The sequence below is a fragment of the Suricata suricatta genome, chromosome 6 (assembly GCF_006229205.1).
Source record: "Suricata suricatta isolate VVHF042 chromosome 6, meerkat_22Aug2017_6uvM2_HiC, whole genome shotgun sequence".
Lineage (NCBI taxonomy): Eukaryota > Metazoa > Chordata > Mammalia > Carnivora > Herpestidae > Suricata > Suricata suricatta.
Window position 1 is genome coordinate 84,692,988 of NC_043705.1, and position 14,399 is coordinate 84,707,386.

At 54.6% G+C, this 14,399-nt stretch overlaps 1 protein-coding gene across 3 annotated transcripts; it reads right to left on the bottom strand.

The window, feature by feature from the left end:
• Positions 1 to 732: 732 nt before the first annotated feature.
• FGFR4 (fibroblast growth factor receptor 4) lies at positions 733 to 11,134 on the bottom strand. 3 transcript variants are annotated; one of them, XM_029941370.1, is made up of 18 exons: positions 11,041 to 11,134; positions 8,542 to 8,685; positions 7,620 to 7,883; positions 7,448 to 7,528; positions 7,159 to 7,325; positions 6,489 to 6,612; positions 5,771 to 5,961; positions 5,500 to 5,638; positions 4,988 to 5,181; positions 4,734 to 4,879; positions 4,525 to 4,646; positions 3,211 to 3,321; positions 2,934 to 3,124; positions 2,417 to 2,539; positions 2,259 to 2,329; positions 1,898 to 2,035; positions 1,538 to 1,643; positions 733 to 1,439 (listed from the first exon to the last, which is right to left on the bottom strand). In XM_029941370.1, exons 2-18 carry the CDS (start codon positions 8,630 to 8,632, stop codon positions 1,293 to 1,295), a joined length of 2,406 nt encoding a protein of 801 aa, XP_029797230.1. In that variant the 5' UTR covers positions 8,633 to 8,685; positions 11,041 to 11,134; the 3' UTR covers positions 733 to 1,292. The 3 variants fall into 3 exon arrangements, with proteins under 3 accessions (XP_029797230.1, XP_029797231.1, XP_029797229.1); XM_029941371.1 differs by lacking the exon at positions 2,417 to 2,539; XM_029941369.1 differs by lacking the exon at positions 11,041 to 11,134 and having other exon boundaries at positions 8,542 to 8,706.
• Positions 11,135 to 14,399: the final 3,265 nt, after the last annotated feature.

Consider the following 14,399-nt stretch of genomic DNA (forward strand, 5'->3'; position numbering starts at 1 on the left):
CCAGGAGGACAGGGCAGGAGGGAGTACCAGGCACTGGGTCAGGTAACTCCACCCTGGTTCAGGGGCAGCAATTGCCTGGGTGAACCCCGGAAAGGTTCCAGGCTCAGAGCCCTGGGAAACTGATCTCCTCACCCCCTCCCCAGAGGGCATTTGAGAACAGGGCCATGACAATCTCTCCAGGGGAGGACCCGGCAGGCAGGGACAGCTGCAGCCTAGCCGGGCGGCAACCAGCTGCTGCCCGGGAGACTGGCCAGGGTGAGGTGGGTGGGGCGGGCACAGCCCCCATGAGTCCCCAGCCTGAGCAGCAGAGCGTGGGAGCGGGCAGCAGCCTTGATGCTGGGTTTCAGGCATTCACGCTGTGTTAACGGTCAGCTTGGTTAATGCTGAGCAGATGGGGGAGGGGTGCTGCCAGCTCCCGTGGGGACAGTCCCAGGGCAGGCACATGCACATGCATGCGCAGAGGGTATAAGAGTTCCACTGGATGGAATGGTGCCACGTGGACTCCTCTGCCATTAGCATTCGTTCACACCATCACGTACACAAGATGGGACCAGCAAGACAGACCGACCAAGACAGAGGTGCACACAGGTTCCTGGATTTGCCCTGAGGTAGCTGGAGGTGGATGCAAACCCAAGGCCTGGCACAGAGCCCTCAGTCTGTGTCACTCAGGCAAAACTCCCAGGGTGGGGATCCTTCCACCCTGTTTCCCCTCTATCCACTGCAGGGAAGACACCAGGAAGACAGAGGTTTATTTCAAAAAATAATTTATAAAAGGCCATTTGCTTCTGTGTTTTTGGCAGGCTTCCAGCCACTCAACTAGGAGCACAGGGGGCAATGCTCTTTCCACCAAGATGCTGGGACAAGCAGCAAAGGGGAGGTCAGGGAGGCCTGGGAAATGGGGTTCAGAGGCCCAAGACCTCTCTTAGTGCAGGGAAGCTGGGAGGTTTAGAACAGTTCTATAGCCAGGTCCAGACAAACGCCTGGATCAAGGACCAAGCGCTAAGGCCCAGGAGGCCAAGCAGAACCCTAACACTCAGGCTATTAGAACACCTGGGTCATGACTCCAAACGCTGGGGTTGAAGTCTGGTTTGGGAATCTGAGGCCAGAGCAGGAAGCCTCAGCTAGGGGTCCCCAGAACAAGGACAGACCTCCTTAAGGCAGAACTAGAGATCTGGGACAATACCCTAAGGGTGGGGCGTGCGGCTGCCAAGGTCAAGCACTGCCAGGTTGCAGCTAAGCCAAGAGGCTGAAGGCTGCTGGCCTGCCTGCCTATAACAACCTTGTGCCCCTGCTCATGTCTGCACTCCAGGGAAGGAAAAGGAGCTGGGCCCCAGTGGCAGGGGGTCGTGGCAGAAGACAGAGTCGTTGGAGGAGCAGGTGCTGCTGGCATCCCCTCCGGCAGGGGAGTAGGGTCCAAAGGTCAGGCGGAGGTCTAGGTACTATGGGGAACAGTGCTGGTCAGTCCTGGTAGTCAGCTGGGGTGAGGCCCAGAGGGTAGCGGGCAGAGGGAGGTCATGGGACAAGAGGAGAGCAGTACCTCCTCAGAGACGGCCAGTAGGACCTTGTCCAGTGCCTCTACCAGCTGCTTGAATGTAGGCCTCTGTGAAGGTGCTGCATGCCAGCATTCACGCATTAGCCCATACCTGGTGGAACAGGTAGAGGGTCAGAAGAGCCTCAGGACTGAATGGAGCGGGGGACCTCATGACCCTGGGTGGAAGACGTGATAAAGGGGTAGGGTTTGATGAGGGTTAGGTGGGGCCACTCAGAGGAAGGGCCACAGAATCTAGGCCAGGATCTCCCCTCAGATGGTGACAGTGAGTTTGGGGATCAGGTCAGAGCAGAGGTCAGAGCAGAGGATGAGGACCGTGAATTGGGAGAGAAGGGAACAAGGTCTCACAGCTCTGGTGGGCAGTTTGGGGGCCGGTCCATCCGATGCCCTTCCCGCAGCAGCGAGAATAGCTCCTCCACAGGGATGCCAGGGTACGGGGAACCCCCGAGGGTGAAGATCTCCCACAGCAGGATCCCAAACGACCACCTAGAGGCAGGACCAGTGCTCAGCAGGGCATAGCTTTGCTCCCTACTCCTGGGGCTGGGATGAGGGGTCTTGCAGGTATGATCCACTATGGAGTGGGGGGATTGGAGCCTGGTCCCACTCAGGTCCTAGAGGTGTGTGACCTTGGGCAAGTGCTTTGCTCTTTTTGTGGAGTAGGACAATGATTGCTGGCAGCTACTCCAGACTCCCAACCTCCAGGACTCACACGTCACTCTGATGTGTGTAGACTCGGTCAAATAAGGCCTCAGGTGCCATCCACTTTACAGGCAGGCGGCCCTGGATGGGAGAAGTGGGGGCATTGATCCCAAGTCCCACAGGCCCTGGTGCCCGCCCCCCCTTCCAGCTTTGCCCTGCCTCCCTCACGTTGCTGGTTTTCTTGTAGTAGTCAATGTGGTGGACGCCACGGGCCAGCCCAAAGTCCGCTATCTTCATCACATTGTCCTCTGTCACCAGTACGTTTCGGGCAGCCAGGTCCCGGTGGATGCACTGGGGGCAGGGCAGGGGACTTAGGTTTATTAGGACAAATGGCTTGGGCATACTGTACGTCACAGTAACCCTGGGGGTAGGCATCATTCACTCATTTAACGAATGAAGAAATCAAGATTCAGAGAGGGGGAAATCAAAGCTAACTTCAGGGCCTACACCTCTCTTGCGTGTGGCCTCTTCCCTTGCCCTATGAGTTAGGGATTGTGTGAGGAAGGGTTAGGGGAATGCAGTGTCAACTGTGTATGGATAGGGGGTACAGAAGGACTTGAGAACATTTAGACAGGACAATGGGAAGGGGGAGAGAGGGAGAAGATGGGGACATTCAATGCCAGGAGCAGGAAAGTATACAGATGGAGCAGTTAGAGCAGTCCAGAGTGCTGCCCACTACCCATACCTTCCTCGACTCCAGATACTGCATGCCTCGGGCCACCTGGTAGGCACAGGAAACCAGAGCAGGGAAGGAAAGTGGCCCCTCACTGCTCCTTGGCCCGTCAGGGCTGAGATCGGGCCCTGGGGGACGCCGGGCCCGCAGGAACTCCCGCAGGTTTCCCTTGGCAGCACACTCCACAATTACATACAGAGGTCCTGTAGGGGTGAGAATGGGCAGGGAGGCTGCTGAGGCTGTGGCTCCACACTCCACTGTCCCTGCCCTTGGCCCCATTCCAACCCACCTTCCTGAGTACAGACACCCAACAGGTTGATAATGTTCTTATGTCGGCCGATCAGCTTCATCACCTCCATCTCAGAGACCAGGTCTGCCAAATCCTTGTCAGAGGCATTGTCTGCAAGGGTGATAGCCAGGGTGACTATACATGGGCGAGCTGCAGTGTGGACTGTACAGAACATGGAGTACAGGAGCTAGAGTCAGGAAGGTCTGGTCCTGGATCCCTGCTAGGCTGTATGGCCTTTAAAAAGTCTTCTACCTTCTCTGAACCTCAGGATCATCTTGTATAAAACAGGACAATGGATCATGCCCTACCTTTCACAGCAGTTGCAAGGATACAACAAGATGAAGGGTCTGCAACAGGTAGGCCTCTCTGTGAGTGGGACCAGGAAACAGGGGCGAGAAGGAAGAACTCTGAACAGGAAGAAGCTGTATCTGGAGGTTTGGCATTAGTTCCTGATGGGGTAAGAGCTCCTGGGGGCGGGAAGCAGGCTGGCGCCCTGCAGCCTATCTGACTGGGGCCTGCTGTCCATCTGGCCTGAGAATGCAGGGAACTGCCAGTGGGGTACAGCTAGGGGAGGCTGGGAAGAAGCTGATCTAGATTTTCTTGGGAAGGCTGCGGACCAAGGGCTGACCTGTGGCCCTGGGCCAATGACATACCCTTCCTGTCAGACCTCACAATGCACATTTCTCAATCCCTGCCTCCCAGAAAGCACCAGGTGGCCCCAGCTGTGCAGAGAGGAGGGAGCGGGGGAGCAGAACAGTGGTTTGGGCCATTCTTGTAGAGGAGGTGGGGGACAGAAGTGAGAGGCCCCAAAGGTCCCAAGTGTGTCCTAGGTACTTCGGGGCTGGTCCTTGGTCTGTTCTCCTAGAGTGGTGGGCACAGGGGGGCCAGATCTGGGGAGGGCCTAGGTGGGGAGGCTGAAGGTGTGACTTGGGGACCCCAAGGGGTATGAGGTGGAAGCCTGTGAGACTGACAAAATTATCTGAGCTCCAGGCTGACATGGGGCCAGGGCTAACATGGGGATGCCTAACCCCAGTCACCCCAAATCCTATAGTCCTCATCATTTGGGTGGTTAAGATTTTATGTACCAGGCACTTTCCACGAGCCTCAGCCTGGGAGGTAAGGATTGTTTACCCCATGTGACATGTGAGGAAACAGGCTCAGAAATCGCTTGTCAGGGTCAGCAAGCAGAGTTGGGCCCTAGGTCCAAGGGTGGCATACTGTGGCCCTTTGGGCTACCAGTGTTCAACTTGTAGCACTGTGAGCCCCTTCTGTTAGTCCCATGGCCACAGCACCTCTTCCAGGGTCACCACTCACCCTTGAGCATCTTGACAGCCACGGTGCTGGCTTGGTCAGGCCGGGCGGGGTCCATGCCGAAGGCCTCTGCACGCACCACCTGCCCGAAGCAGCCCTCACCCAGGGGCTTCCCAAGCACCAGCCTGGAAGTTAGAAAGCTGAGGCCTCAGCAATATGAACATCATTCCAGCCTGGAACATGCATCCCTATCCTCACCACATGCAGCATACCTGTCCCGTGGGAACTCCCACAGTGGGTCGAGAGGTAGGTCTAGACTCACAAGGCCAGCGAGCAAGGGAGGGCCACTGGAGGAGAGACGTACACCCCGCACCAAGGACGAGCTTGACTTGGCTGAAGAACCTGACTCTAGGGAGAACTGTAAGATGGGTGACTTGGTCAGCCTGCTGGTGCTGAGCTGGGTTGGGAAGGCAGGCCAAGAGCCTCGCTATAGGGATACAGCAAGGGGTGGAGAACAGCAAGGTACCTGTCGGGCCAGAGGGAAGCGGGACAGCTTCTGCACAGTGGCGGGCTGCCTGGGGTGCCGGCTGATGAATATCTGGCCTCGATACAGCCCGGCCAGCAACAGGAGGACAACCAAAGCCAGAGAGCCTGACACGTACAGGATGATGTCCGTGTACCTGGCTTCAGGTGCTGCTGCTGTCCAAGCCAGGTCTTCCTCTGCCCACAGACACATATATAGACAGAAAACTGACTGGTCGGTGGTCAGATGGCCAGCTTCACATCCTCTAACTCAGGCCCTTAGAGTGCCCAGCACACATGGAGACATTTGACAAGAAAGCTGCAGCTACACCCAGTCCTGCCCACCCATACCCCAGAGGCTCACAAGGCAATCATAAGTGAACATGCACAGAAAGGACCGCTAATGAGGGATCAAACACAAACCCACATGCCACATCCCAAGCCCCACAGGACACAGCCCACGGCTGGGTCAGAGCAGGGTTCCTTCAGCCTTGCCTGGACCGCTCAGATGCTCACCTGGCAGCACCGTGAGCCACGCTGACTGGTAGGAGAGGCCAATGGAGTTGCCTGCCAGGCAAGTGTATTCGCCTGCGTCCTCGGCTGACACGTTCCGAAGGTAGAGGATCTCCACCTCTGAGCTATTGATGTCTGCTGTCTGGGGATGGGGGACACACTCAGGGGTCACAACAGGGCCTGAGGCCATATTGTGGCTAGGAAGGAGGCTGGGGACCAACCGCCCACAACCCATGGGAGAAGAGTAGGGCTCAGGTGCTGGTGGGGGCTAGACCTTCAGGACTTGCACGTAGGGGAAGCCGTCGGCACCGAAACTGCTGCCATTGATGACGATGTGCTTCAGCCACTGGATGTGGGGCTGGGCGTCGCTGTATACCTTGCACAGCAGCTCTACGTCGCTGCCTACCACAGCTGTGGTGTTGGCTGGGAGCCCCGCCTGCAGGATGGGCCGGTGCGGGGACCGCTCTGGGGGCCGGGCCAGGCGGTCAACCCTGACCAGTGGCACCCACAGAAGCACCCTGGTCACCTGCCTCCAGCCTCCCCCGCCAGCTCAGGTGAAGGAACTTCCTGATATGCAGCTCAGATCTTGTCTACCCCCTGCTTACCCTGCTGAAAGCCTCCATAGCTCCCATTGCCTTTGTGGTCAAGGACAGCTTCACAGTCCAGCATTTAAAGCCCTCCACGACATGGCTCCCCACTTAAATGCCACACTCCAGGCATATACTTCTTCACAGATGCATTGTATTCATCCCAACAAAGACCTTTATTCAGCCTGTGCCCTCTGGCTGGATGTCTTCCCCACTTTTCCCCTCAGTTAACCCCTGTTCCTCCAGGCCAACATTACCCACTGTGTTTCCCTCTAACCCACTGGGACATTTAGGGCAGCTTAAGCCATCTAAGAGTGAGTCCATATTGCCTGCCAGACTGGACCCTACCCGAGGGCAGTATCAGGGCCCCCACCCTCATACCGCCTTGCCTGCCCGTCCGCTCACCCAGCACATCCAGCAGATAGCTGTAGCGAATGCTGCCCATGGAGTTCTCCACGAGGCAAGTGTATGTGCCACGGTCCGAGGGCACCACGCTTTCCATAACCAGGCTCCAGTGCTGGTGGCGCAGCTGGGGACAGGGGAAGTGTCCATGAGGGGCCACTGACCTGTGCCCACCCAGGGGTCGAGAGCATGAGGGAGGTAGATCCTGTTCACAGGGGTCTTCTCAAGTACTCTAGGGCCTGGGAAAGTCAGGCAAAGGCCAGAGACCCTGAGATGAAGGAGAAGGCTCCAAGTGTCTGAGCCATGGGTTTGGGTCTTTGAGTTTTAGCAGGGCCTCTTCCTGCCTATACCACCTTGGGCCAGTTTTTGCCCTGAGTCTCAGCTTCCTCACTACAGCTTTGAGTGGACCTTGCAGGATCTTATCATGAGAATTAGCTGCTGAAACAATATCTGCCAGTTAGTGATCCTTCCCATTTCCCATGGAAAGCTAAAGCTGCAGGATTAAGTCATTTGCTGGAGGGTGGCAGAGTGGGCACTTGAATCAGAGCTGTCCAAGTCCACAGTTTAGTGTTCCTGCCAGGGCCCACAGCTGCCTTCCTCACTGGAGAAGGAATGACTTATAGGTATGAGGGGACCAAGAGGGGAGTGAAAATGGAGGAGCAGATGGTCTCACCCGAATGCCTCCAATGCGATGCTCCCCATGGAAGTCATTTCCATCCTTGAGCCAGCGGATGGTGGGCATGGGGTTGCCTGCAGCTGGACAGCGGAACTTGACAGTGTTCCCAGCAGGCACTGCATGCAGTTTCTTCTCCATGCGCTGAGGGTGTGTCCAGTAGGGTGCTGGAAAGGAGGGGAAAGGAGAACTTAGTGTCCCCAGGATAACCACCTGCTTCCACACAGCATGTTCATCTCAGTGACCAGCTGGGAGGTAGGAAAATGAGTGCTTGAGGACTCATACTGACCTTGCTGGGGGTAAATGTGCCCATTCGAGGGGTCCCCTTGGGCCTTAGGGTCCTCATTACCATTGCTAGAGGTCAAGGAGTCTATGTCAAGAATAAAGAGAGATGTCTGAAGTCTAGGATGGGGAGGATCTCTCTCCCCAGGCACCCTTTACCCCCTGCTAGACCCCCTTACCATCCACAACCAAGGTAACATTGTGCAGGACAAGCATGGAGCCTCGTGCCAGGCAGAGGTAGCAGCCAGCATCCTCCGGTAGGAAGCTGGCGATCTCTAAGCGGCCCCTCCAGCCTCGTACCCGGCCAGCAGGTGCTAGGCGACTGCCCTCCTTGTACCAGTGGCCACCACGCTCAGCCTGCCCACAGCATAACCGCACGGGCTGCCCAAGGGCCACGGTCAGCTCCTGCTCTTGCTGCTCTGGGCTGGGGGCCAGGCAGGGCTCTGTGGGCAAAGGGCAGAGGTCAGTGAGCCCACAGCCCCAGCTGAGGGAACCCCTTGCAACATGCTGCACAAGCAGGGTACAAGCACCTCTCAACACATGCTGGACACCTGCTGCTCCTCAACATATACACACATCATCACATGCTACTGATATAACGTGTAAGGCAATTGCCACGCCTCTGGTTCACATCACACACACACAGTGCAGAGCACACATGCTGGACTGGTTATGCCATTGCCTCACACACACACACACACACACACACACACACACACAACACATGCAACAGATGCCACATACAGGGCACATGCCATACCTCCAGGGCACACCACATTCACAGTACACATACCATACATGCTGCCTGGGCCTCCCAAACCACACACCCGGTGCACAGAACACACACACACACAGCCAAGGGGCTCACCACCAGCTTTGCAGCCCAGCATAGGACCCTTCACCCTGCAAGGTAGGTCAGTCCTCTCTTGTGGACACAAAGATAGGTGGATGCTTGCTGGGAGCCAGACACTTTGTCTCAAATGGTTGGGCCCTGCCCTTCTGTCCCCTCTTCAAGTGACTGGGCCAGGATCTTCTCCTGCTTTGCTCAGCTAATAGCCCCCTCCCTACTCCTGCTATCCTCTCCCACCTTAAAGGCCATACCTAGCTCCATTTCCTCAGAGGCCTCAAGGGACAAAGCTGGAGCCCCAGGCACCTCCAGCAGGACCCCCAAGAGGGCCAACAGCAGCTGCATATCCTTCCCGCTGCTCACAAGGACCCAGGCTGGGCTTCCCACCAATTGCCTTCCTGAAAAGGAGGGAGAAGAACACCTGCAATGCATGTACCTTTGGTGGTGCTATTGCCCTATTTTGCAGATGAAGAAACTGAGACAGGAAGTGGTTAGAAGACTTGTCCAAACCTCCCACCACACAGCAGCAAGGCAGAGACTGGAAGCAAGTCTGCTGTTGCCAGAGCCCAAAGCTCCCTCACAGTAGGTTGTGCAGAGGGGCAGGGCTGGGCTTCCTGCTCTCCTCCGGTCCTGCTGAGGCCTTGGCACAAGTTCACAGAAAGGGCAGTTTGGAGTTTCTTTCCTTGGAGGAAAGCAGAGAATGAAGACATATCTGCTGCTTGCTCTCAGCACACATAATTTACTTTTTTGCTGAATAAATGAATTTATTGCTGGAGAACAACAACAAAAAAGAAATATAATACAAGGCCAGACTTCAGCATCTGGATGTTATCTGATCTGACCCACACTTCTTATAGCATTGCTGACATTTTCAAGACCAGCTTTGAATACCTCCGGTGGCAGGGTACTCACTACTGACAAAGCAGTACATTCCATGGCAAGCAGAAGTTCTTCCTCATTCTGAAACAGAATCTCATGCTGGGAATACCTCTACTTTTTGTGTCCTCACAACTCTATTTGAGGCAACGCGGTCTCTTGTGTCCAACAAAGTGAAGTTCAAATCCTGACTCTTACCAACTTGCAAGTCCCTGTCCCTCTCTGGGTGCTGTCCTCACAGGACTGTTTTGAGGATAAGAGAGAACATAAGTAGGGGCTGAGAACACAGAATGTTGGAATGTTCTCCCTCCCTCCCTCCTTCCCCATGACTATCACTCTGGGTCTGCCCTTGGCCAATCTGGTGCAGTTCCTTTCAGGTGCGATGTACACACCCACCCTATCTAGTTATCCTCCTCCACATGACACCAAAGATGTCACCATCCTTGGTGACCAGTATAGTCCCAGGAAACTACTGGCTATTACCCGGCGCTAAGGCACTGGTGTCTCTGAATCAATCTCGCCCCGGAAGCCAACTGACCCTTTCTTGTCAGTGGCTGCTCCGCTTCCAGCTCTGGCTCTGAGGCAGGGCGCACTTGGTTTGTCCTGGCCATTATCTCCCCCTTCAAACAGCTCCTTCCCTGGGTTGCCCCTGAAGCTGGGGCTTCATCTCATCCCATCCTCCCTCACCCCTCCTCCACCTCCAGTCCATCTGCCTTCTCAATTCTTCTGCAGTCCATCCCATCTCAGTTGCTTGGACCCAGGGCAGGCCATAGTCATCTCAAGCTTGGGCATTTGCAAACATCTCCTTTGGCTCTCCAGCCTCCAATCTCCAGCAGGGCTATAGAAATTACAAATATCTGCCATGTCACCACCCCACATCCCCTCAGCTTTCAAGCCCTTAAAGGCTGTCCTTGTCCAGCAGGATCCAATCTACAGTTTATCCAAGATCCCAGGCCTCCCTCTCTGCCCTTGTCAATGTCTTTGGTTGCAGTCTGCTCCTTTAGCCTCTTCAGCACTGAAACCATTGACTTTTAAAACTGGGCATATCTTTCTCCCTTGCACATACACACACCTTTGTGTTCCCATTTCTCTTCTTCATCGGATTCAGATGCCACTGTTCCTGCACACACCTCCAGTTTCCATGGCCCTCCTCCATAAAATCCCCCCACCCTGTTCTGCTCAGCAGGGAGTGCAGCCCTCAGGGTCCACAGCTCCAGTTGGGAAAGGGGTGGGGAGATCCAGGATTTTATTTCCATTCCGGGCTTCCCTGACCTTGTAAACCTCAGGACCCTTAGTCGGATCACATGCGGCCGCAGACAGACCGACCCACTGCCTTGTTCAGGGGCTGAAGCGCCTGACACTAGCATCAGACAGTCCTGGGTTCTCCTCCAGCCTCCTGCACACAAGCGTTGGGGGTCTCTGTGCAAATGACTGCACGTCTCGGATCCTCAGCTTCCTCATCTTTACTCTGGGCGCGCAAACAGTCCAGCGGCCAAGGGGCCAGCGCGTTCTTCTTCCTCCACCCCTACCCGGCCACCCTGGGGGGAGGTGCAAGTCCGCAGGTCCAGAGTGGGAGCTGCAGAGACAGCCGGCCCGCCCCGGCCCCGGTGGGCAATGAGTAACCAGCTCCGCGGCCAGGGTGCTCTTTGGACGGAGCGGGACAAAAGGCCCTGTGTGCGCTGCGGGTTACTGATTTACCGTCCGCTCCACTCCCTCTTCCGAGAGGACGCCCAGGTCCCCAGGGCTGGGAGGGGGCAGCTCCCAGAGCCCCGCCGCCGCTCGCCCCCTGGCGGCTGGGAGCGCAGCTGGGGCCTCAAGGGGTCCTGGCTCACTTCGAGCCTCCGTGGTCCCACTCCAAGCACAGGGTCCCGGCTCACCTGGGTCCTCCGCGGCGCCGCTCCAAGCTCCGGCCGGCCCCGATACCCGCGCCTAGCGGGGACCGCAGACTCAGCCAGGGGACTCCTCCGCCCCGGGCCAGAGAGCCAGGAATGCACCCGCGACAGCGGCGTGGCCGCGGGAGGCCCAGCGCCCCGCCCACCTCGGGGCCCGCCCCTCCTGGATCAGCTCTATCAGGAAGACCACGACGCTGCGGGAAGCACAGTGTCCCGCCCACCCGGACACCAGTCCCCAAACCCAAAAGAGCCGAGTGTCCCATTGGGTCAGGCCAATCCCGGGGTCCCGCCCCAGCCTGCTGCACGCCCTATCAGACTCCTCCTCTTTTCGCCGCGCCCAGACTAGGCTTCCAAGTTCCAGTTATTTGAGTTACCTCTACTCTTCACTTCTTAGACAGCAAGACCCAGCAGTCCTGAACAGCCAGCCTCTACAGACTTGGCCCTGCCTGGCCACTCCGTCTACTGTGCAGTCACCATAGAGTGGCTGGGAGATCCCCTCTGCCCCCAATCCACTCCATCCATTCTCTGAACAACTTTCAGGGTGGTATTTGAAAAACAAATCTGGGGGCTCCTGGCTGACTCAGTAGGTGGAGCATGTGACTCTTGATCTCAGGGTTGTGAATTCAAGCCTCATGTTGGGTGTGGAGATGCTTAAATAAACTTAAAAAAAACTTTTTAAAAAGAAATACAAGTCTGAATGTATCCATCACCCCTTTAAACCTTTCTAGCAGCTTCCCATAATGATTCTTGGCATGAGCAGGCCCCTATCCACATATCCTGATGAATTCTTTATTTCTTCCTTCCTCCCATTCTGGGCCTTTGCACATACGGTTCCCTCATCCAGGAATGATCTTTCCCCTCCAGGTATGGCTGATTCCATTTCATGCTTAGATGTCAGCTCACTTCCTCAGAGAAGCCCTCTGGCCCTGTCAGGCTCCTTTTAGATGCCTTCTGTCCTGTGACCATGGAGAAAGAAGCAGGAAGTTAAGTGAATTCAGAGCACAGATTTCAGGACTCAAATCTCAGTGCCATCACACTTGGAGTAACTTTGGCCCAAGTAGTCCATCTCTGTGTTTTCTTTTCTCATCAGTAAAATCAGTATAATGATAATATCATCCTCATGAATTTTTTGCAAAAGGTAAACATGTGTAAGCCTTTAGAACACTGCCTGGTGTGTAATATTTGCTTTGTAATGTTCACTATGAGTATTTAGCACCTGTTACTTAAACTTCATGGAACATTCCAGAATTGTAACTAAAAACAGTTGTGTAAGTAGAAGCCAGGAACTGCCTACAGACTTCAACACCTGGCACACAGTAGGTACTGCTCCACCTTGCTCAGGTCTGCTTCATTGTAATCACCTCTCCTCTTGAGCATCTAGATAGTGGCCAAACTAGGAGGTCAGCAGACCTTTGACTTCTGCCCAACCCTCACCTGTATTCTAAGCTCCTCCTAAGAAGGAGAAGAAAACCCCTTAGCTGGGTCTCAGACTCACTCCCCAATTCCTCTGCCCGGTGGAGACCTTGCCCCAGGGGATCCAGCTTCCTTTTCATTATTATGCGTCTCATTACCTTTACTCCCAGTGGAATAGAGGCCTTTCCTTTGCATAACCAAAAAGCCCATCAAAGTGATTTTTTTTCCTTCTCAAACAAAATAATGGTCTCCTCCCAAAGATTTGTGTTTATGTTTATTTTATTCTTTTATTAATAGTTTATTACCAAGTTGGTTTCCACATAACACCCAGTGCTCTTCCCCACAAGTGCCCCTCTCCATGACTATCACCCCCCTTCCCTTTCCCCTCTCCCTCTCAGCCCTCAGTTTATTCTCAGCATTTAAAAGTCTCTCATGATTTGCCTCACTCCCTCTCCCCAACTCTTTTCCCACCCTTTTCCATCCCCATGGTCTCCTGTTAGGTTTCTCCTGTTAGACCTATGAGTGACAACATATGGTATCTGTCCTTCTCTGCCTGACTTATTTTGCTTAGCATGACTCCCTCTAGGTCCATCCATTTTGCTACAAATGGTCATATTTCATTCTTTCTCATTGCCATGTAGTATTCCATTGTGTGTGTGTGTGTGTGTGTGTATCACATCTTTTTTTTTTAATGTTTACTTTTTTTTTTGAGAGAGGGAGAGAGAGAGAGAGTATGCAGGGGAGGAGCAGAGAGAGAGGGAGACAAAGAATCTGAAGCAGACTCCAGGCTCTGAGCTGTCAGCACAGAGCCTGATGTAGGGCTTGAACTCATGAGCTGCAAGATCATGACCTGAGCCAAAGTTGGACACTTAACTAACTGAGCAACTCAGGTGCCCAATATCACTTCTTCTTGATCCATTCATCAGTTGATGGACATTTAGGTTCTTTCCATGATTTGGTTAATGTTGAAAGTGCCACTATGAATATTGGGGTACATGTGCCTCTATGCATCAGCACTCCTATATCCCTTGGGTAGATCCCCAGCAGTGCTATTTCTGGGTCATAAGGGAGAATCAAGAACAAAAATATGTTTATTTTTGAGAGAGAGAGGACCCAAGTGGGGCAAGGGCAGAGAGAAGGGGACTGAGGATCCAAAGCAGGCTCTGTGCTGACAGCAGTGTGCCCAATGTGGGGCTCAAAGTAGAGAACTGCGAGACCATGACCTGAGCTGAAATCGGACATTCAAACTGCTGAGCCACCCAGGTACCCCTTGACTATCTTTAAAAACCAGCTGGTTCTGATTCCTTCTCAGGGTCCTTCCTTGCTGGAGCACCTGGAAAGGCTGAAGCTTGTGGCACTGGGGGTGCCCAGCAAATGGAAGCCTCCTGCCCAGAGGGGCCTCACCAGACCTCCCAGACTCCTGGAGAGACTCAGCTCCTGCACTCTGGTCCTCTGCTGGCTCCCCTTAATGAATGTGGTTGTTTGGGGTTGGGGTGAGCTGCCAGCAGGAGATGGACCCCACACAACCTTCATTCAACTTCAAGGCACTTCTCAGGTTTACTGGAGCCAAAGGCAGAGGAAAGGTTTTCATAGCCCAGTCTGTGCAAACTCCTTGTCTCCTGAGATGCCCAAGTCTCTTAGACTGGCAACCCTATACCTCTGAGTCTGCACATGCCCTGTTCGCCTCCCGTCCCACACTCAATGACCTCTCCCACTGACCCTCTGTGGCATGTGATGCTCTCTCACATGGTCATGTATTCATACACACATTTATCTGCCAGGTGTCAGTGAAAGGCTCATTATACAGTATGCACTGTTCTAAATGGGGGGGGGTGATAAAGCAGTAATCAACCCAACCTCTCCCCTTCAAGGAGCTGCTGACACTGTAGAGGGGAGAGATAGATATGTAAACAGAGCACAGAAGCAGACAT